Here is a 23,152-nt window from a genome sequence, read left to right as displayed (position 1 = left end):
TCAATGGAGAGGAGGAGCCCAACGATAGTCAAGTATTTTTCTCACCTCCACTCTCGATCAACACGTCAAACAGGTCGTCCATGTGCTGGCTGATTGCAGTGGGTACCTGCATAGACAATAAAGACCAGTCAATACCTGCCTCAACACCTAACAGACCTAGCAGGTCAGTCCAGTGTGTTGTAGTAGGGTGTTATAAAAGCTCTATTACCTGTGCAGCAGTCTGCATTCTGCGCGTCTGTTTAACAGCCTCTTCGTAGCGTGGCGGGTCCTTATTCCTGGGGACGTGGTTTGAGAAGTTGGGCTGGCAGGCAGAGGGGGACTGATGGACAGAAAAAACAATGAGATCTAATCCCTATAAGCTCTAAACAACCTATGCGGTTCACATATTCAACACAACTAAATTAATACATGTGGATATAATGCAGTATTTAAACAATACCTTGTTTGTTGGACCATTGGGGACTGCTTGGTTGGACGAGGCCCTGGCAGGGGACCTGCTCCCTGGGGAAGTGTTTAGGAAACACTGGGGGATCTCTGTCTGACCTGGGCCTGCTCTGAACTGGAACCCAGAGCCTGAGGTGGTGGTGGTGCACAGTGGGACTGTCGTCTGTAGAGGAATGATGAACAGTGGTTAACCCCGTGGTACACACTCTCTCTGGGGCAGATAAATACTGGTCAGCTGTAGTAGTACACACCCTCCCTTAGAAGGCACACAGTGGTTGGACAGGGTACACACTCTCTCTGGGAGGAATAAAAAGTGTTTATGTATTATCATGTGGTAGTACACAATCTCTAGGGACACAATAAAAGGCATGGGCTGTGGGGTATCAGTGCAGTGCAACACAAAGCAGTGTGTTTCTGGGTGTGGGAGCACTCTTCAATGAGTGTTGTACTGCAGTTGCTGTTGCTAATTCTGGCTGGCTGTTGATTCGGCCCAGTGCAGCTCTGCAGACCTGGATTCAAATAGTATTTGACATCTTTCAATTAAGTAGTGTTTGCTTGAGCTTGCATTTGAGTGACAGATGGACAGAGTGTGCACTTTTGGGACTATTCAATTGGTTTAATTTTTGTCAGGCAGGCCCAGTCAAGCACAGCTTAAGTATTTGAAGGAAAACAAATGCTATTTGAACCCAGGTCTGGTCCTATAGAGACTAGAGCAGACAGCGTAGTCTAGTGTGCTGTCTGCCTGGCCGTCAGTCAGCACCTGCTCCAGTAACCGGAGCTTAGACAGGCTCCGGCCCTCCTTTTGATGTGACTAGGAGAGGAATTCATCACCCTGGCCAGGCCTGCTATTACCTTGGCAACACACTAGATAAATCACCCAGAGAAGAGAATATTAAAGAAGTTGGAGAGGGAGACTCTTTGCTTTCAAAACACGGCTAATGCCCTAATAAATGTGATTAGGCCGGCCCATCACAATAGAATGTAACCAGCGATTAATAAAGTGTCTCTGGAAATGGTGTTAAACACAAAAACAGGATGTGCAATTTATTCAGCGGAATAATTCATCCACAGACAGCTATTTATTTAGTTATGGTTTGGTGCAGCACACAGCCCTTGGAGAGTACTATAACACAATACAGAGACACTAGAATACAGGTGGGTAAATGGTGTCTGCAGACAGTAGCTTGGGGAATATCCCACTCTAAATATGGGATTGGAGTAAATTAAACCATATATTCTCACCTGTGCCATGGGTTGGGTCTGGGTGGTGTGTTGTTGTTGGTGGGGTGCTGAGGCCTCTATTTTCTGGATGAGGCCTGGAGCTGTAGTGCTAACTGTGGTCTGCAGGACGGGCTCTCTGACCTGCAGCTTAATGCTGTTGTTCGGTAGCTGGATGGTGGCAGTGCTGGTGGGCAGGGAGACAGGCAGCAGGATCTGTGTCCCAGGCTGGCCAGACAGCGAAGTCTGAGGCTGGGGCTGTCTGAGGACCTGAGGCACCTGCTGGTGGCTGATGAAGAACTGAGGCAGGGGGGACGTCTGTACCTGGCCTGAGCTGGGCTCCTCCTGTTTCACCACTGCTAGTGGGCAATGTGCAGAGGCAGAGCAGTTTGAGGCGGCCCTGCCCTCTTCTTTGACCTGGGCCAGGGCCATGGGGGCTGGAGGGCTGGGCAGACCCCTCTTCTCCACCTCTAGCTGCATCTTCAGCTCCTCCACCAGCCTCTGCTCCTGCTCCAGCTTCCTCATCAGCTCCTCGATCTGACGCTCCTTCTCGTGCAGTCGCTGGTCCTTCTCTGAGGTTCTGGTCTCCATTGGGCTGTCCTCCAGGCGGCCTTGGTGGGGAGACGACCCAGAATGAGTGGGCCGAGCTGGGGAAAGAGCTCCTGGCATCCCAGCCTCCTCCATGCCCAGGCTGGAGACCTCCGACGGCGCGGGGGACACAGGGGGTGTGGAGCTCATGCTCTCAGGCTGTGGGGCCCCTGTGTGGCCTGTCAGCTCCATGGCAGTGGCAGCCTGGCTGCTGGGGATCTCCTGATAAGGCTTTAGTCTCTCTATCAGGTCAGTCTTGGTGCCAGACACCGGAAGACCTCGCAGTTTCAGCTCCATCTTCAGCTCAGCTACCTACCGGCCAGGGATAATGAACAGTCATGAGTCATCATAACAAAAGACAAGCCCTCTCACTAAATCTCCACACAACAGGTCACTGCCTAGGGGCTGCGCTCTGCCCTTTAATATATCTATCATATAGTGAAAATCTATGTTTGTACGGAGCAGGAGTGAGCTTCACCTTCATTTCGTCCAGGTTGGCAGGTAGGACACCAGGCTTGCGGTTTGTCAGAGTTTGGTTAGACCGTGCTGGGGCAGCGCTGGGTAGAGAGACCATGATGGGACTGGACAGACTGCTGCCACTCAGAGACACGTTGGAGCAGCTGTTCTGACCCTCCATCAACCTGTAGGAACACAAACAACAGGAGGAGGGTTTAGTTTGGGTTTAGTTTGGATGGGAGAAAGAGTTTCCTATATGTCCCATCATTCACAACCAACGGTCTCCGTCCGGGACAATGCACACAGGAATACTAAATATCTAAGCCAAACAGAAGCTGTGCAGGAAACAGATGTGTCAGATTACATCACTATTATCCAGGTGTGGACTTATTCTGTTAGGGAGGATTGTTTGCTTGAATCCCATTGTTCAAAGGAAACAATGTTTGCCCTCCAGGTGTAGTGATGATGTACTAACCGCCCTCAACACAAAGCTGTCAGTCAATAAAACTGCAACTAGAATGTGAGGGCTAGCCACATTACTTGGCCTATAGTATGCAAGCTGCGGTAACACATAACATCCCAATGTCCATTTTACAGCGGGCCATACTTGAGTGGGGCAGGCAGGATGGTCTGGTAGTTATAGTGCTGCTGCTGCTGGCTCAGTATCTGCAGCTGGAGGAACTGCTGCTGCTGATGCAGTAGCCTGGCGTAGGCTGAGTCCATGGGGGCCTCGTTGGCCTCCTGTTTCTGGTCCGGGGGGATGTACTGGTGGTACTTCAGCTTCTTCACCCGCGGCTTGGGATCCTTATTCTTCTTACTGCGGCTCTTGTCATTGGGTGTCTTTGGCTGGCTTTGCTGCACAGGGAAAAGAGGAACGGTTACAACCTACTGGATACTATCCGGGAGGAGCAGTGAAACATTTTCACTGAAAACTTCAAAGATTCATCTCACTGAGTGGATTGTGGACATGTTTAGTGATCTAAAAGCCTGTTCTGACTGTTATGGATAAGGTCTAAACATCTTGCCAGTATTGTGAGGCTTGTACATGAAATTGTTCCTATTTCATGCTGTAGTATCAAATGAATAGGCGGGACATTGTGATAACGCCCGGTGAGAAAGACAGGATGGGGAAATGGAATGCGGAAAGGGATGTGGGGTGACCCTTATTGTTCAGTAAGTAAATTACAGGATACACATTAAATGGCTTGGCATTTGAGAGGTAGATGCAAGCCATAAAAATATCATAACACCAATTGAAGTTGGTTTATGCAAACACACAGCCTCGAATGTTTTCCTCCCTGTTCTTCAACACGGGAGGGGCTAGAGCTCAGAAAATATGAGTTTGCTTTGAGTGTAAAGGATTGTGACAAATGCTCAAGTTATTGCTTTACTCCCTTGCTTCCATCCTTTATGCCCTGAAGGCTAAGAGAAAGCCTGTCACTTAACCTTAATTGAAGACTGAGAGCGGCTGGCAGTTTAAGTCCATGGATTTGTGAAAAACTCCTCCAGGCCTCGTTGTGCTTTGAACCGCATTTGAATTGGCCGAACCATCACTTTCGACTGGTCTCTGCCTGCACTGACGGGCTCTTTCACTGTGACCGAACACAGCCCCAGTGTTTGTCCTCCCCTGACTTCTTATCTCTGATTACAGTTCCAAAGGAAGCAGCATGAAAACCACAACAGATCAGAGAGAGAGAGTCAAATATCAGAGGTGACTTTCATGTTTACGGGGTATATTTAGTGTTTGTAGGAAAAGCTTGCTCAGCTAACTGGGATCAAAAAGGAACCAAAACATCATCATTGCTGAAGTAAATAGCTTTCTGTACCAAGAGACAGAAAAGTTTGGTTATAGCTTGTAACGTGCTCAGCTAAACGCTATAAATAAATGTATGTTTAATATTTGCATTGAATGTACATCTTTGCACATTTCCATGATTTACCATACCTTTGCCACAAGGTTCAAGTACTCTCCATCATGTGATATGACATCACTTTCTTTCAAGTTTGTGGCTCACCTTTACTAACATGGGCCCCGGCTTTGGAGGGGCAACAATGGTGATTGGCTGAGGCGTGGTCACCAGGCGATTGTTCTGATGCTCATTGGTGGAGACATGAGAGAAGTTGAAGAAGTCTGTTGTGGACTGGGAGGTAGGTGGGCAGTGCTGAGATAAAGAGACAGATAGAAACCACATGGCCCGTTCAGTAAGGAGGGGAACAGAGGCCTGTAAATCCCCCTCCCACACTAAGCCACAAGGGCAGAGCAACTGGAAAAAGACTAACAAAGATGGATGCCGTCTAACAGAAAAAAAGGCAAATAATATTTTCTATCAATCAGAATTTGATATACAACAGGCAGGTGCACTGAGAGACTATTATTTAGGCCCAAAATATAGAAACAAAATATTTACACTGTTAGTCATACCATAACAACACAATTTAAGATGGGTATTTATAGGTAGTGAGGTATGGCGATGGGACCTACCTGCATGGTGATGGAGCTGGTCGGTGGGGAGGGGGCAGAGGAGCTCTGGGACTCCTGGCTGGCCGGCTGCTCTGGGGACAGGGCGTCGCCGCTGTCCTCGTCAAAGTTGTACACATCCAGTGTTTTCGTCTTGGGGAAGTCATTCTCCACCTCACCGTCTGCGGGATCTGCAACGTAACACGTGCAAAAAAACAGCTTATTAATTACAAGTAGACCAATGGAGAGAGGTTTGTACGAAGTTGTTTCTCATGGTAGTCACTGGGAATGTCTCAGTGCTGTGTTAGTCGTAATAGGCACTTTCAGAAATCTACACTATACAAATATGCAGGGAGTGGGAGTTGAATGAGCTACTTCGCCCTTAGCCTGGAAATAATAATGTATAAAGTGAAGAGTGATCTCTACCGGTGACGTCGTCCTTGACGAGGCTGGGTTCTACAGGCAGAATGTTCTTGACCACCAGCTCCATGGGGCCGGGTCGCTGGGCCAGCTTCTCATTGAGGTCATCAGCCAGCCTGGCTCTCTTCAGCATCATCTGAGTAGCCTGCAGTGAGGGCACCGCATGGGTCTCTGTGGGACAGACAGCAACTCATCAGTAACTGCTAGTCTACCTAGAACTCACAACAGTACTGTTCTACTACTGTGTGTCTCACAGTGGAGACTGTTTAAGGTGGTATGTCCTCATACGTCAAAGACAATCAATCGGACAACTGATTGTAACATCTCAAGTTGTGAATATTTAATATCCTATGGATTGTATCCAATAGGGAGGGAAACAATTTCACAGGATCCTCCTCTTCCGTCATCATCTCTCTTCTGAGAGCTAACTTGGCCAGCTAAACGTGCATGTACTTTCTGTTGCTAGCTGAGTATGCTCCGTATCATCTGTCTTCTCTACAGCCTATCATAAAGCATACAGTACATGGCAGTGAGGTTACCTTGCAGGATGTGCATGCGGACCAGCTCTGAACGTTCAGGTCTACTGCGGATTTTGTGCTTCAAGAAGTTCTCAGTCTGTAAGAAAACAACATAAAACTACATTTAATCGAGATGATATGGAATGGCATATGTATGTGATAATGTGTGTTTATCTCAATGAAGTACAATGAACACTAGTGCGAGTGAGATGAGTTTGTGAGGTCTTACCCTGGACCTCTGCAGGCTGCGGATCTGTTCGTGGAAGGCAGCAGGGCATTTCAGTGCTATGGGAGGGAAGATCAACATCATGTACAGTGAGCTCCAAAAGTATTGGGACAGTGACAATGTTTTGTTGTTTTGGCTCTGTATGAAATGATACAATGACTATGAGGTTAAAGTGCAGACTGTCAGCTTTAATTTTTAGGGTATTTTCATCCATATCGGGTGAACCGTTTAGAAATTTCAGCCGTTTTTGTACATAGTCCCCCCATTTTAGGGGACCAAAAGTATTGGGACAAATTCACTTATGTGTATTAAAGTAGTCAAAAGTGTATTATTTGGTCCCATATTCCTAGCACGCAATGAATACATCAAGCTTGTGACTCTACAAACTTGTTGGATGCATTTTCTGTATGTTTTGGTTGTGTTTCAGATGATTTTGTGCCCAATTATTGGTAAATAATGGGGCGGCAGGTAGCCTAGTGGTTAGAGTGTTGGGCCAGTAACCAAAAGGTTGCTAGATCGAATCCCCGAGCTGACAAGGTAAAAATCTGTCGCTCTGCCCTTGAACAAGGCAGTTAACCCACTGTTCCTAGGCCGTCATTGTAAATAAGAATTTGTTCTTAACTGACTTGCCTAGTTAAATAAAGGTATAAAAAAGAAAATAATAGAATATGTTTCTAAACACTGCTATATTAATGTGGATGCTACCATTAGTACGGATAATCATGTATGAATAATGAAGAGTGAGAAAGTTACAGACGCACAAATATCATACCCCCAAGATATGCTAACCTCTCACCATTATACCTGTAACATTTTCATTCATTATTATTTATGATTCATTCAGGATTATCCGTAATCATGGTAGCATCCACATTAATGTAGAAGCATTTAGAAACATATTATATTCTTATTTACAATAAAAGTGACTTCAAAATGACACAATACATTATTTACCATTCATTTCTATTGGGCACAAAATAATCTGAAACACAACCAAAACAAACAGCAAATGCATCCAAAAAGTTTGCAGTCACAAGCTTGCTGCAATCATTGTGTGCTAGTAATATGGGAGAAAATTCTAACATTTTGACTACTTTAATACACATAAGTGAATTTGTCCCAATACTTTTGGTCCCTTAGAATGGTGGGACTATGTACAAAAAGTGCTGTAATTTCTAAATGGTTCACCCGACATAGATGAAAAAAACGTCATATGAAAGCTGACAGTCTGCACTTTAACCTCATAGTCATTGTATCATTTCAAATCCACAGTGTTGGAGTACAGAGCCAAAACAACAATAAAATGTGTCACTGTCCCATTACTTTTGGAGCTACCCATAACTTCTAATGGGTAAAAAGTAAACTCGTCCTCTTGAAAGTTCATATTTGAGACGTGATGTAGTTGTACTTGATGACAAGCTGATAACAACAAGGGAGAGACAATAATGTGTGTTATTTCTTTGGAAGAGAGGATGACTTTGCTACTACACAATAGCTGACGGGAGTAGGACAGGATGTCTCTGAATGTTCCACTCATCCAACTAGTGAGACAGTCAGGCTGGGACTTTGATCTCATCAGACACACTTATCCTGCTGTTGGCACGGCACGGCTACACCCATTAGTCACCTCTAGCTAACACAAGCACTGTTTGCTCTCTACACACACACACTGAGGTCTGAACACACACTGACCAGTGGTTCTTCTTAGTCAGAGGGAGTGCGTCAAACTCAGAGAAGCAGAGCTAAGCATTCCTGAGCGTCACCCAAGCCCTGGCCTGCATACCTATTGAAAGTCCTCTGTGTGGGAGAACCAGAGCGATTCACCCAGTGTCGCTGGCTGGGAGGTTCCTGTGTTGCCTGTGCTAGGGCCGCAGTGGGGGTTACTGACCTCCTGCGCGGGCCCTGTCGCTGACTCATACAGCTCTGATTGTGGAGCCTAATAAGAGGAGCTTAGAGTCCACATGGAGGAGGCCTCTTAGGGCTGGACAAGACAAGACAGAGCACACTCCCAGCACTGAGAGGTCTCTGGTCTGGGGCTCCTGCGGCTCTAGCCACAAATCACTTAGCTGCACCACTGTTCTCCCTCTCTCTGTGTCTGTCTGCTGTCTGATTTCTTATCAGTCTGTCTGCTCTAGTCTGCAACCCACTGGCTCCCAGAGAGACTGATCCAGTAAGTACAGCAAGAGGAAGGATTCTGCTCCTCTTTGCTGACTTTGAGAGCCAGGTGTGGAAGTTTTCAGTATGCCTTTTGGTTTCTGGTATGCCACTGGCCACCGATATATGCCTCACTGTGGGTTAAGACCTTGGGCCATTCCGAGTATTTATTTATTCTACAAACATCATGACGAGGTTGTGGTGGAGGGTGGTCGAGACATCAGTGGTGGCAGAATTCCACTCCTGTATGGTTGTCATAATAGTAGCAAATCAGACAGCACGTAGTTCAATCTATGGTATTCATTTAGGTAATAATTGTATGACATTTTCTGAGAGCTTTCTGGAACCAAAACCCACTTTAATGACTGTGGTGTGGGTGCAGTTATACTTTTCCTACATGCCAGACCAATAACCTTAACTCTGCTAGAGGTGAGTTACAGTATATTAAATCCTTGGTGCTTTAAGTATGGCGGTGCCCAATGCTGTGGTTATACTCACGTGGCATGATGCCCTGCTCCACTAGCTGCTCACGGGTGCGTCTCTGCTGCAGGCGGCGCTGGAGGACTGTGGGAGAGAAGCAGAGATAGGTTAGAGGTCAACCTATGCCCAACTAGCCTGGTCCCAGATCTGTTTGTGCCGTCACGCCAATGACCGTAGGAGTTAGCAAGACAGCATAAACATATCTGGGACCAGGTGCAGACGACCCTCCATTTACCTCCTAGAGCTGGGACGATGAACTGAAAATGATCGATACCAGTCACTGGTGCACATCCATGTTATAAAATTCTGCCAATTTATCGCAATATGGATTTTGTACGCCCAGTTCTACTACACACCCAACCCACAGATAAAGGCGGTTGGTTGCGGAGGGAGGTTGGTTGGGGAGGATAGGTGGGCATATAATGTGAAGGTCTAGCAACCCAAGCGTTGCATATTCGACTCACATAATGGACAACTTTTACATTTTAGCAACTTTGTAACAACTTACTACTTTTTAACTACTTAGCTAGCATGTTAGCTATCCCTAACCTTAACCCCTAACCCTGACTCCTAACCTTAATCCCTAGCCTAGCTAACGTTAGCCACCTAGCTAACTTTATCCACAACAAATTGGAATTCCTTATAAAGAACATTGTGTACTGGACACGATTCGTTATGAAGAAGAAAACTGTGTAATGGACCTGGAAAAATTGACGAGTCACCAATTTGTGTTGACATGCCACGTCACAGCCCAGCCAGAACAAAACAGGAAGTCCTGTTCCTCCACCTAATACATCCTATAGAGACAGCCTACAGACTTTCTCCATGGTTAACCTACCAGACAACTAGTAATAACACTCTTCTTGGCACTGTGAGTTTACTTTCGAGCGATTACATGGGCTTTACAAGCTCTCTTCAAATAAAGTGAAGACAAGGACATACTGAGGACGGACTGGGATGCAAATGCAGAGGTAACTTTACATAGATGTTCAACTTGAAATACAAACATAGATAGACACAGGCAAGGGATGAGTCTTTCTCAAGTACCACTGTAGAAATAACAAACCCTGAAGACTAATTACAGTGCAATGTTCATATGTCCGAGTTGAAGATGATGTCATCCCAGAACTGAGTGAACTCGGTCTCTTTTGTAAGTGCCGCTCCATAAAAAGTGAGATGTGTAGTCTTGTTTTGGAGCTGTAAGAACTCATCCATGAAGTCCTTGGAACATAAAAAAACAAGAAGGACTCCTATGCAGGAGGCTTCAAATCCTTGGACGGCACCCAATGTTATTTTTCCATCATAATAAACTGCAGTGCGGGCCCAGTTTAAACATGTATAAACAGGCGAGCGTGGACGTGTTATTTCAGTGGAATAACAGTGATCCTGACGGTTGATGGTGACGAACGACGCGGCGCTGTGAAGAACGTTGGGGCCCTTATCGTCACCAAGGCACTGTGTTCATAGTGAGGTCGGACTGCTGCTGGAGTAGACTGCTCATTGGCTATGGCCAGATGGTCAATGCACAGTCAAACACACACATACACATACACATGAAACACTACATACTACACACACCCAGGCCTGCTCTGCTCTAGTCCCCTGGGACAGTCACTGCGTCTGACCAGGCCAACGTGACTCACTCCAGCTAAAATAAACTGGGCAGCTGTGAGAAGAAGGCCTGGGAACCATGGAGTCTGGAGGTGGCATGGGGGTGGGGGCTGGGACGGGAACCCAAAGCATTGTACAGAGTGGGGGGGACCCACTCCCACTGGTGGACAGAGGAGCACAGAGAGTCCCAGGGAGCCGAGGCAGGGGAGACACTGAGTCCATTCTCAGAGCCCCCCATAACTTTAACAAGCCCCTCTGCGCCTCCAGGGCTCAGAACACTGTGTTCCTGCTCCCTATCCATGGTTCCCATTACACGTTCACACCAGGGTCAGGTTAGCGTTTTTCTCATGAATCTTGTTCTGGAGGAAGTTCTGCAGTGGTCACTAGCTGGAACAGCCACAAAGACATAAAATCAGATTTTGACCCTAACTTTAACCACACTGCTAACCCTAACTTTAAATTAACAGCTCATGTTTGTTTTTTATTCATTTTTACAAAATTGTGACTTTGCAGCTCGCCTATCTAAGGGGGAAATCGCTCAGTGCTGCCTCCAGGACAAGACTCGTCAACCTGCACACCAGTGGGGCACCGAAACAGAAAGATCATTCTGGAAGATAGGAGAGAATTACCATTGGTTGGTTTCAATATTCATGTTACCCACTTTGACTGGACTGGAAAAGAATGCTAAAGGATAATTGACGATTTATGAGAACAATACTGCCATTTCAAGTTGTTATTCATGACATCAACGTGGCAGTACAACCCATGTCTGAGGTGCTCCTTACATTTGTTTGGCTGATGTCAATAGTGCTGTTCTCAGTGAACCCTGGCTAACTTCTGTGTGATGCAAGTCGGCTGTACTCCCCTGCTCTCCAGCACAACATAAACAGAGGTACTTCACAAACCTCAGAGTGTACATAGGCTTTACTAAAATCTCTGCCTCCTGATTCTATCCCTAATCCCCTGCCCATGTTCGTCTCAACAAAACTCATCTCTGGACAAAGTCTACCGTTAGATCTCTTGGCCTGACTTTTTCCTAAAAACAATCTGCGTAAATATAAAAGAGAATCTGTTTTGTTATGGCTACACTGTTATAGAAACAGTCGGACACTGACATAAGCTATGTTGACATTACTGCGGGAAATATACAGTATTCTCCTTGCAGCTCAGCTGTGCTCCGTGCCCTTGCAAATGCTCATTCACTCTGAGTCAGTTTGTTATTTGATGTATTCTCGAAGATCGATGAGGAATAAAACATTGGCAACAAATTCAAACCAGATCCATCCAACTCATCCAAGCATGATTCTACACCTATGACCCGAGGGGACACAATACCTTTTAAATATGACCTACATTGAAGCCAGGTAATAGAGTCATATCACCTTTTCTTTACACACCAAGTTGTTCTTTGAAACACCTAATACTATCAGGAGCTGCCCTGTAATGGTATGCAGAGCACGAACAGAATGTGAAGTTACAGCATTTCCAGGTTTAGCATTTCACTGGGGGCTATTCCTCCCAGGTAACATACTGTACAGGAGAATGCCATTGTTCAGGAAAAGGTACTAACTAAGTGGTGACATCATGCTTAGCTGATAGCCTGAGGGTAACACTGAGCTCTGCAGTTATTTGTCACCATAAGAAGTGAACACAGAGTCCTGGGTTTAAGGATCCTAATAATTTGATACGCTATATAAACCCACCTCCCTAGTCCCCTCCCTCATTCTGGCCTCATCTCCTCCCTCATTTTGACTTTGTTTCTAATAGAAAACAACAACTCTTTAAACTATTGTGGTGCTGTTAATCCAGTCTCAAACGGATGCTGGACGTCATTTAATAGCTATTTGTTCTGTAATGCCCTATCATTTCCTGGTGGGGTTCTCTGTTTCTGTCCTAGCCCAGAGTCAAGGTGTTATCATCAATGAATCAGTACACATTACTCTGACATCCCTGCCGTTGGTCAAGTTGGTCAAGGCCTATAAGTAGCTGTAAAGTTGCATTTCATTCAAGGTAATCACGTCGACTGAAAAGCAGACATAAAGCCCATACACATTTCACTGTAACTCCATTATTTTACTGAGAACTTTAACAACTATTTGCCTTCTAGGGAGAATATACTGTAGTTAAAAAGTCCTAAAACACACAACATTTTTGGAGACAACCGTAGAGGAAACCAAAATGGAAACTGATTTATGTTGATACTGGGCTTCATGCCAACAACGTAGTGATGCTACCTAGCAGAGAGAGGAAGAAAGAGTGAAAAGGTAAGCGATAGAAAGAGAGAGTGAAAGAATGAGGAGGGAGAAAAGCAAAGACAGAGAGAGACAGGGGCACCTGATTTAAATTTACCCCTGCAGACGGCGGGGGTCTCCACGTCGAGGCACGCCATAGAGGAGGAGAGAGCCGGGTCGCTTAGCGGCCGGGTCTGGAGTCCCATGGAGTGATCAGGGCAGTGAGGAACGAGGACCAGCATGAGGGTTTGGTAATGAGGGAAAACACCCAGCTAAGAGCGTATGGTAAGAGAACTGTTTCTCACAGTCTGGTACGTACAGTCCCTCCCTCTCTCTCCAGTCTCCAATCTCTCTCTGCCTGTCTTTGTGTTGGTCTCAGCGGGAGCGAGTGTGCGCTCACTCATGCTCTGGCTGGGCTCAGCCAGTAAGAGTCAGGAGGAGGGAACACAGACAGACGAGCCACTGTTAACCCCTGCTGGGTCACTCTGCTCTGCTCTCAGTGCTCTGCTCTTTCAACACTAGCCTCATTAGAACTAAATACAATGAGTCAAGCAACTTTAATTACCAAAACAACACAGAGAACAATACAACCTTTTGACAAAACCAACTGCTGTCCTAAAAGTCTATAAAAGTAAGTCACTTTCAACCAAATACATACATGAAGTATGCTAACTACATGTATGTATTGAAATGTCATTTTAACTTCTAAAGTCTCACTGAACTGAAGGACTTCTTGTGTCATTCTTGGCCCAAAAACATTATTATTTGTGAGTATTTGTGACTTTTGAGTGAGAGGATGAAAAGCTCCATGAGAAAACGAGCCGGGAGTTGTTTTTTTTTTCATACCATGTTGTGTCACTGGATAAGAATGACAAAAACAAACATGCTGAGGCCCCTGGGACATTGATGTTTATCTTTGTCACTTTTCTCAGTTGTAAAGTGTATTTCTGACATTTAGCACATTCTTGTTATTGCCATCATTTTCATTTCATTATTTCGACTACATCACTACGCTCAAAGCACAAACATGACATTAATACAATCTTATCTATTGTTTTCATTTGTGTACACCCGACCGTAGCTGTTGCTGACTAATATTGACATAAGGGAAAAGTATCAATATTTTCTTTCGGATTTCAAACAAAATAGATTAAATGTAAACATTAGAAATAGGAGGGGGTTGCATTCAACCCTGTCTCCTTCACAATGTTGTCTAGGAGAACATATATCAATCCGGTCTCTGTGTCCGAGAACAAATAACAGCAAAGAGAAATATCACCCACCCAGAGGAGACTTCTAAAGGGACAACAGGGATGAGAGAACACCGAAGAGTGATAACAGATGAATAGGTGGTCATTTCCGGTCATTTCCAGCCGGTTAGCATTCACATACAGGAAGTATGAGTCATACGCTTGAAGTCCAGACACGTGTGTCCCTCCCTACTCCCTAACACTGCAGGTTAAAGGGCAGAGGGCAGCCAACATGAACTGGCATGCTGCTTCTATTTCCATTCCAATCCATTTCACCCTGGTATACTTCACCCATGTCAATGTTCAAGGACGACTTGGGAACACTCATGAACGTGTTAACCTTACAATACTATAAAATGACACAGCTGCAAACTTAATGTCTAGATTAACAGCTGTAGTCATATTATGACACTAACAAAGATACAGACCCGAAAGGAAATGACTGGCCGGTACCATGTGTTCAAATGGATTAGGAATGCTGCTTAAAGCTCCTTTATAGAGCCGGTCCTGATCTTGATTCTAGCCCCTGTTGTGCAGGTGAATCCACCACAGGGGTCTTCCTCTTAGGAAGAAAGACAGGATGCAGTCTGTGCTCTAGACGCCCCAGATGCTCCCTGTGACGTGCCTGACTGTGTCAGCTCCTGCTGGGGCCCAGGGAGGGAGAAAGAGCCCTGGTGGGGAGGGATTCATGGAGCTCAGACCTGGCCTGCGATGGGATCAATGTGTCTGCAGCCCAGAGCAAGAAGAAAGTGGCAAACAATACAGAGAGTGGCACAAGATGGAGTACCAAGCAGAGACACTGGCCTATGAGAGCTCCCCACTAAAGGGGTGTGTTGATGTTGCAATGTCAAGGGCCTCCACAAGCGCATACTGTATGGAGTAAACACTTATATCATGGATAGTATGACGTCCAATGTGCATCGCTATCAATACAAAAATGTTGGGTCCCGTGTATCACATGGGCTGCATTGGAAATGATCAATCAGACATTAACCAGAAGAGAAAACAAACAGCGAACTTCCTCTATTATCCTGGTGATAAAAGACATCATAGTCTGAGTCGAGTCCCAGTCGGAATTCTGAGGGATGGGCTTGTGAGGGGAGGGTAGTAAGGGTCAGTACACGAGAGATTAAACTTGGCCAGAGGCATGCATTTTGAAACTGAACAAAATCAAAAATCTCCACTACATCATCACATCATCAACAAAGCGTAGAGTGCAACACATTTGAGTTCTCCCAGTGTCTGTCTCTTGGGCAGTAAGGTTGGGGTGACCAGTGGTCTCCACTCCATACCCTCCATCCCTGACTGTGCCCTCTCTAGGGACTGGGAAAATGTCAGGGTACCACTCAGGGTGGGTGAGTGCCAGCCTGCCCACCAGACACACCAGTGCTACCCCTCACTCTGGTTCACATGCCAGGGGAATATTTCCAGACTGGGGTTCTGGCTGTGGTTGTGAGAACCAGAGGGTTAGGAGAGTGAGATAACAGAGGAGATCTCAAGATACTGAAGGTCCACAATTTCAAGGAAAATGCACTGGGAAATATTAGCAAGGAATTCATCATTAGTGAAAAGTTATACTAGAGGCTCAACCCGTTCATTGACTTTTGTTGAAGTCTGTTCATCCGGATCTGCATCTAATTTATCATATTTAACTCATTAATAACGCCCCCCTAAAAAGCTGCTTTTCTAAGAGCAACCAACAAACAGAACACTTAGTGGCCCAAGGAGAGGACTGACTTTGGGACTTGATGTCAGGAACCGTTCAAGCTGTGATTATGTGTTGGCTTCCAGATGCAATTCCAGTCTAATTCCCCACTTCTCTCCACAAACAAATCTCTCTGGACTGGAGAGGAGTTTGTTTTCTCACTGTCAGGGCAGGCTCGCTCTCTGATGGATGACGTAGAAACCAGAGTCTCTGGGTCAGATTTCCTTGATTTGTCAGAGCCTCGGATCTACTTCAATGCATTTTGAGGAGGCAATGAGAGAGGATGCAAGGAATTGATTCACCCTCTGTGTTTTCACCACTCATCCTCCTGATACTAGGTATGCAATTACAAAAGGAAAATTAGGTATGCAAAGTGGAAATGACTAACTTTAGAAGCCTTTTTAAACCTCGAATACACTATTCAATTGGCAGCCAAGTTTGCATTTCCTGCTGAGCAGGAAATTTCCTGCAACAAACAGGGTGATCAAAGTAAGATCCTACATCAGTATATGACACTATATAGGCTAGGCCATAGGGTGCCATTTCAGATGCATGCCCTAGGTCAGGGCTGCCCAACCCTCTTCCTGGAGATCTACCGTCATGTGGGTTTTCAGTCCAACCCTAATTTAACACACCTGATTCTACTAATTAGCTGCTCAACAAGACCTTAACTGGCTGAATCGGATTTGCTAAATTAGGATTGGACTGAAAACCTAGAGGACAGTAGATCTCCAGGAAGAGGGTTGGGCAGCCCTGCCCTAGGTGATTGACCTAGGTGACTGAATGGTCTACTACTCACCGTTCTTACGCTCTTTGAGAGGCGGCAGGCTGGGACTGGGCTGCATAGTCAGATCCTCCAGCTCATGGGTCACTGCCTCGCTCTGGAGACTGGGCACCAGCAGCGCCAGCTGCAGGCTGAAGTTCCCCTCCACTCCCAGACTCCCCTGGGGCTCCATGCTGCAGCCTCAGGACTCAGGAGGAGGAGCTAGGCCGGGTCTCCTGGAAACCAGCAGGGCAGATAGAGCTGCTGTTGTCAGTTGTTGCTGGGGAGATGGGAACATTGTGTCATTTTACAGCAGGAGTTATTAATCATGTGACAAACTTGGCTGCCAATTGAATAATTTCATTTACTTATAACAGTTTTACTTATAACAGTTGATTGCATGGAGATCACTATGGAACTGAAGCAGAAGGGAGCAATGAAGTTAAAGATTCATGTGCCACGTTAACATTTAATCTGATGCTGGTCATTAAGAATCACGCTAAAAGCCAAATTACTTATTTTAACAGATGAATGTACCAGATGTAAAAGGTCTTACAATATTGTACGGTTCTAATGAGTAATATATTTCCCAAGTTTAGTATAGCATTGGATTCCACTTTCCTTTTGGTCTTCCTACCATCACTTCATCAACCCATATTCTGGATGTACTATTTACTATAGAAAAGGTCATGTCCACAAGACACATCTCAGCTTTACTGTCAGGCCAAGAACTGATCACCCCCATCTGATGCAGCCTAAGATTCCAATCTGTCCAAACCAAGATTGGGTTTGATTGAAGTTAGAGGAAGCCTGTGATCTCTGGTAAACTGCAGCCTTTCTCATTCCTCTGAGAACAGAGAGTAAATCTGCTGGTCATCAACAGACAGCTTTCTATCAATAGTGCAGACATGTGTACCTGCCAGAGAAACTCCCTCAGGGATGATTTTTTAAATGTATCCTTTATTTAACCAGGCAAGTCATTTAAGAACAAATTCTTATTTACAATGACAGCCTACCAGTGAACAGTGGGTTAACTGCCTTGTTCAGGGTCAGAGTGACAGATTTTTACCTTGTCAGCTCGGGAATTCAATCTAGCAACCTTTCGGTTACTGGCCCAATGCTCTAACCACTAGGCTATTTATGCCCCAATGCTGTCAGAATATTGATGAGACAAACCTTGCCTGCAGTGCAGCTAAATCCTGACTTCTCCTCTTTCCTAGCGTTGCCTTACCAAAATGTTACACCACCTTGTACCACCCACCTTATCCCTCTGACTACTTTCAAACGGTACATCACCTTGACCTTAGCTATTCATCCTCTCCTGCAACCGACAACCTTCATCTACCCTGATAACTTCACTTTGTCTGCTAGAACAGCTGCTATACCTCAGCTTCTGTCCCTGGCTCATTTTGACTATCACATCATTAGCATTTCTACAGAACCTTCAAACATCCCAGCTCCAGCCAAGGGACAGATGTAAAACCATATGTTCTATACATGTCTTTCTGTGGTTCTTATCCCAGAGTAAGAGTGTGATAAGGAGTGTGTAGACAGCATTGTAGAGTTTAGGCTGGGCACAAGGCTCCACAGCTGGGGCGTGTAGAGCCGGACGCTCAGATATACATATGCTATGTAGAACAAACATTCCTCTCGTATGTGTTGAATAAGGAATAACGTCAGCTCTATGCACGGAATTTCTATCCGTAACGTTGGAGAACGTTTTACAACTGAACGTGGCCCTGTTCTACGTCTGCCAGTGACAGATGCTGAATGTGCAACGTGAGGCAGACTGTGGTGCAGATCCAGGCTGCTTAGAAATGGAACCACCATTGGTCTGTTTCAGGAGAACAACCTACAGAGGGGATTCAGGTGTACACAACATTACCCTTCAAGTGCCAGAGAGTAATATAAAATGGCCTTACCCTATAGCTGCTACAGTGTCAGGCTTCTGAAACCTGTCATGCAAAAGGAGAAACCCAAGACATCTGAGCTGCAAGGCACCTTCCATCTCTAAAACAAACTCCAGCTGTGTTAAAACTGAGACGGACCTTTGTTTGTTCTTCTTCATGCATTCCGGTTTCAGTGCTGAAGATAGTCTTGGTAGACTCCCACTGGGAGCTGGCAGACCGGGAGAGGTATGAGACGTGGCTACGGACAATGACAGCATTCTGGGCCCAGTCCTCCCATGTCAGCGTGCACTCGGCACAGCTCCTCATGAGTAAGCAAAGCAACTGTTTAGCACATCTCAGCACTAGCCTAGGTCATTATGGTTCGTCTCTTGAATTCACACCACGAGTACAGAATACCTTTTTGAATGTCAGAACATGTGGTTTTAAGGGTAGAGAGTGCAAGCGATGAAAGAATGTGAATATTTATGTCCGCTTGACGTGTAAACTGATGCTTGGAGATACATATTGAAGTAAGTGTGCTGTTTTTATTTTGATGAGGGGGGAAATATATACAAAATTCCAAATCATTCTAATCATTTAAGTGATATACTGTATGGAATGTCAAAATCAGTTATTTCTAGCACCTTGTACCAGACAGATGTGCCACTTCCCCTATCACCCATTTGAATGTCCTATTTCAGATAGTGGTGCCATAAAACACATCAGAAACACTTTCCTCATATAATAGTCAATTCCATCGCAGCGTACGCAAAGCCTACAGTTTGCTGATTGATTTATGCAACACAATGGGTTAAATCACAGAGATAACAAAATGCTGAAATGATGTGCCATAGAGCCAAACATATCATCCTTCCATGCCCTCCGTCCCAACGCAGAATCTACTCTCTCTCTCGCTATAACGTGCTCCAGCCTCCCAGAGGATGGAGTGGCACCAGTCCCATTTCTCCTGTCTGTCTCCAGGCTGTTATGCTGGGTTAATAAAAGAGAACCAGCTGTGTTGCAGGATGACTCTGGATAAATACACAGTCCAAAATGGAAATATTGTTATTTATCTACAACACACATATAAATCTCCATAGTCCTTTGTAATGAGTAGCAGTGCCAGAAAACCTCAAAATAAAAGAAGGACAAAGATAGTTTTACACAATGAGGTCTGTGCTCTCTACCACACGAGGCACATTATCAAGATGGGGAAAACAAATGAGAAAGCTGCTACTTAACTCAGTTGATATACGGTACAACTAGGAGAGGGTTTGTTTGCAGCTAGGAGATGGTTTATTTGCAGCTAGGAGAGGGTTTATTTGCAGCTAGGAGAGGGTTTATTTGCAGCTAGGAGAGGGTTTATTTGCAGCTAGGAGAGGGTTTATTTGCAGCTAGAAGAAGGGTTTGTTGCAGCTAGGAGAGGGTTTGTTGCAGCTAGGAGAGGGTTTATTTGCAGCTAGGAGAGGGTTTATTTGCAGCTAGGAGAGGGTTTATTTGCAGCTAGGAGAGGGTTTATTTGCAGCTAGGAGAAGGTTTGTTTGCAGCTAGGAGAGGGTTTGTTGCAGCTAGAAGAGGGTTTATTTGCAGCTAGGAGAGGGTTTGTTGCAGTTAGAAGAGGGTTTGTTTGCAGCTAGAAGAGGGTTTATTTTCAGCTAGGAGAAGGTTTGTTTGCAGCTAGGAGAGGGTTTGTTGCAGTTAGAAGAGGGCTTGTTTGCAGCTAGAAGAGGGTTTATTTGCAGCTAGGAGAAGGTTTGTTTGCAGCTAGGAGAGGGTTTGTTGCAGCTAGAAGAAGGGTTTATTTGCAGCTAGGAGAGGGTTTGTTGCAGCTAGAAGAGGGTTTATTTGCAGCTAGGAGAGGGTTTGTTGCAGCTAGGAGAGGGTTTATTTGCAGCTAGGAGAAGGTTTATTTGCAGCTAGGAGAGGGTTTGTTGCAGCTAGAAGAGGGTTTATTTGCAGCTAGGAGAGGGTTTGTTGCAGCTAGGAGAGGGTTTGTTTGCAGCTAGAAGAGGGTTTGTTGCAGCTAGGAGAGGGTTTGTTGCAGCTAGGAGAAGGTTTGTTGCAGCTAGGAGAAGGTTTGTTGCAGCTAGGAGAAGGTTTGTTGCAGCTAGGAGAGGGTTTGTTGCAGCTAGGAGAAGGTTTGTTTGCAGCTAGGAGAGGGTTTGTTGCAGCTAGGAAAATGTTTGTTGCAGCTAGGAGAGGGTTTGTTGCAGCTAGGAAAAGTTTTGTTGCAGCTAGGAGAGGGTTTGTTGCAGCTAGGAAAAGGTTTGTTGCAGCTAGGAGAGGGTTTGTTGCAGCTAGGAAAAGTTTTTTGCAGCTAGGAGAGGGTTTGTTGCAGCTAGGAAAATGTTTGTTGCAGCTAGGAGAGGGTTTGTTGCAGCTAGGAAAAGTTTTTTGCAGCTAGGAGAGGGTTTGTTGCAGCTAGAAGATGGTTTATTTGCAGCTAGGAGAGGGTTTGTTTGCAGCTAGGAAAAGGTTTGTTGCAGCTAGGAGAGGGTTTGTTGCAGCTAGGAAAAGTTTTTTGCAGCTAGGAGAGGGTTTGTTGCAGCTAGAAGATGGTTTGTTTGCAGCTAGGAGAGGGTTTGTTGCAGCTAGGAGAGGGTTTGTTGCAGCTAGGAGAGGGTTTGTTGCAGCTAGGAGAGGGTTTGTTGCAGCTAGGAGAGGGTTTGTTGCAGCTAGGAGAGGGTTTGTTGCAGCTAGGAAAATGTTTGTTGCAGCTAGGAGAGGGTTTGTTGCAGCTAGGAGAGGGTTTGTTGCAGCTAGAAGATGGTTTGTTTGCAGCTAGGAGAGGGTTTATTTGCAGCTAGGAGAGGGTTTGTTGCAGCTAGAAGATGGTTTGTTTGCAGCTAGGAGAGGGTTTGTTGCAGCTAGAAGATGGTTTGTTTGCAGCTAGGAGAGGGTTTGTTGCAGCTAGAAGATGGTTTGTTTGCAGCTAGGAGAGGGATTGTTTGCAGCTAGGAGAGGGTTTAGTTGCAGCTAGGAGAAGGTTTGTTTGCAGCTAGGAGAGGGTTTGTTTGCAGCTAGGAGAGGGTTTAGTTGCAGCTAGGAGAAGGTTTGTTTGCAGCTAGGAGAGGGTTTGTTGCAGCTAGGAGAGGGTTTGTTGCAGCTAGGAGAAGGTTTGTTTGCAGCTAGGAGAGGGTTTGTTGCAGCTAGGAGAGGGTTTGTTGCAGCTAGGAGAGGGTTTGTTGCAGCTAGGAGAGGGTTTGTTGCAGCTAGGAGAAGGTTTATTTGCAGCTAGGAGAGGGTTTGTTGCAGCTAGGAGAGGGTTTATTTGCAGCTAGGAGAGGGTTTGTTTGCAGCTAGGAGAGGGTTTGTTGCAGCTAGGAGAGGGTTTGTTGCAGCTAGGAGAGGGATTGTTTGCAGCTAGGAGGGGGTTTGTAATGTGATCCCTGGACTTTTTGCCAAGACTAATGTCAGCTTTCAGTGTGCTGTTGATCTTCGATCCATACTCAAATCCCAATGCTTCTTAGTTTACCCTCTGTCAGCTGAAGTACACACATTAGTGTTGTTTACAGCCAGGGCTGTGCAGGAGATGAAGGACTGCCTCTCTCTTCACTTGAGATGCTCCGGCAGGCCAAATAAACCAGTCTTATCGGCGATGCGTGTAAATAAACATAAAGCGTCTCCAAACTCAGGCTGAGTTCCATTATTAACACTATACAGTCTATTATATCCTCCATGCAAAGAGTTTATCACTCTGCAATGCATTGGCCTGCCTGGCTGTAGCCAAGTGTGAACCAGTCCAAAAACGTCAGGTGCACCTTTGGCTAGGATGGAAGTGTACTGCCTAGATGAATCCTCTTGGTACATGGTCTGTGGTACTCTGCAGGTCTGTTAAATATAGTTTAGCTCTCAAGCCAGTCTTGTTCCTTAGATAGCCTGTTATTGGCCAAAGACAGACCAGGAACCATGCCATGCCATAACTATGGGGCGTTCTGGCTCCTTGAACAACCAGATGTAGATCATATCAATTGGAATAGCTTGGGTTTTTTGTTTGGGTAAACTTGCAAACCTTGCGAGAGTTGTTTATTGGATTTCTTTCAATGAAAAATGTCTACCAAAATGTACACATCACTCATCATGAAATAAAATGAACATGAGAAGAGGAGAGAAGAATGTAGCTCTACAACTGACCTGCCACATCCTTTCCAGACAATTGCCAGAACAAACATGACATTTCCAGTGGATGCCATACTGATGGGTCTAACCTTTCAGTTAGGAAGCTACTTCAACACAACACAATACTCCATCCCTGAGATGGCTGTGCAGACATGTACCTTTCCTGCATACCAATAACGGCTCATTAAACTTACAGTATGTGCCGGGCCATAAGCCCCATTACGTTTTTTCCTGTACTGCATACTAGGTTTTTCTCCTGGCTGATGCCATATGTTGTCATGACGAGAAAACATACATTTACACTATGACTTCTATTGATCTCACTGGACTGTTGACCCTATGTCCTAAATTATCTTTCACAATGAACATTTCCACTTCTTTTCCCCCAAAGAGAATGCCTTTGAACATCAAAGCCTTTTTAGTATCAAATCCCGAGTGTTGAGTCCAAAAAAAGTGTGTAACTACAGAGTTACATCTAGTGAAGCGTTCTCAGGTTACAGTACAAAGAACCAAATCAAGATCAAACCAGATTCAGCAATTAACATGGTCACTTTAGCTTACAACACATAAGAACCACAGTATAAATAGCCAGCAATAACATGGTTGATAAACCCTTAAAAGA

General features: G+C 45.3%; 1 protein-coding gene across 2 annotated transcripts in view; it reads right to left on the bottom strand.

The window, feature by feature from the left end:
* The window catches only part of LOC139565541 (myocardin-related transcription factor B-like), a 44,126-nt gene that overhangs the window by 4,387 nt on the left and 16,587 nt on the right, over nucleotides 1–23,152 (bottom strand). Inside the window, exons 2-14 of one of the 2 annotated variants that reach the window (XM_071385989.1) lie at nucleotides 16,559–16,802; nucleotides 8,981–9,046; nucleotides 6,332–6,387; nucleotides 6,124–6,199; nucleotides 5,591–5,755; nucleotides 5,189–5,355; nucleotides 4,722–4,868; nucleotides 3,314–3,561; nucleotides 2,729–2,891; nucleotides 1,687–2,562; nucleotides 440–607; nucleotides 209–319; nucleotides 46–106 (exon numbers count right to left, since the gene is read on the bottom strand). In XM_071385989.1, coding sequence (XP_071242090.1) covers nucleotides 46–106; nucleotides 209–319; nucleotides 440–607; nucleotides 1,687–2,562; nucleotides 2,729–2,891; nucleotides 3,314–3,561; nucleotides 4,722–4,868; nucleotides 5,189–5,355; nucleotides 5,591–5,755; nucleotides 6,124–6,199; nucleotides 6,332–6,387; nucleotides 8,981–9,046; nucleotides 16,559–16,715 — 2,461 coding nt within the window. In that variant the 5' untranslated portion in view covers nucleotides 16,716–16,802. Of the gene's footprint in view, nucleotides 1–45; nucleotides 107–208; nucleotides 320–439; nucleotides 608–1,686; nucleotides 2,563–2,728; nucleotides 2,892–3,313; nucleotides 3,562–4,721; nucleotides 4,869–5,188; nucleotides 5,356–5,590; nucleotides 5,756–6,123; nucleotides 6,200–6,331; nucleotides 6,388–8,980; nucleotides 9,047–12,922; nucleotides 13,193–16,558; nucleotides 16,803–23,152 lie in introns of those variants that run through there. The other variant, XM_071385990.1, reaches the window with a different exon arrangement.

This window comes from Salvelinus alpinus, chromosome 36 (assembly GCF_045679555.1).
Source record: "Salvelinus alpinus chromosome 36, SLU_Salpinus.1, whole genome shotgun sequence".
Lineage (NCBI taxonomy): Eukaryota > Metazoa > Chordata > Actinopteri > Salmoniformes > Salmonidae > Salvelinus > Salvelinus alpinus.
The sequence above is the reverse complement of the archived record's forward strand: the minus strand, read 5'-3'. Positions and strand labels throughout refer to the sequence as shown.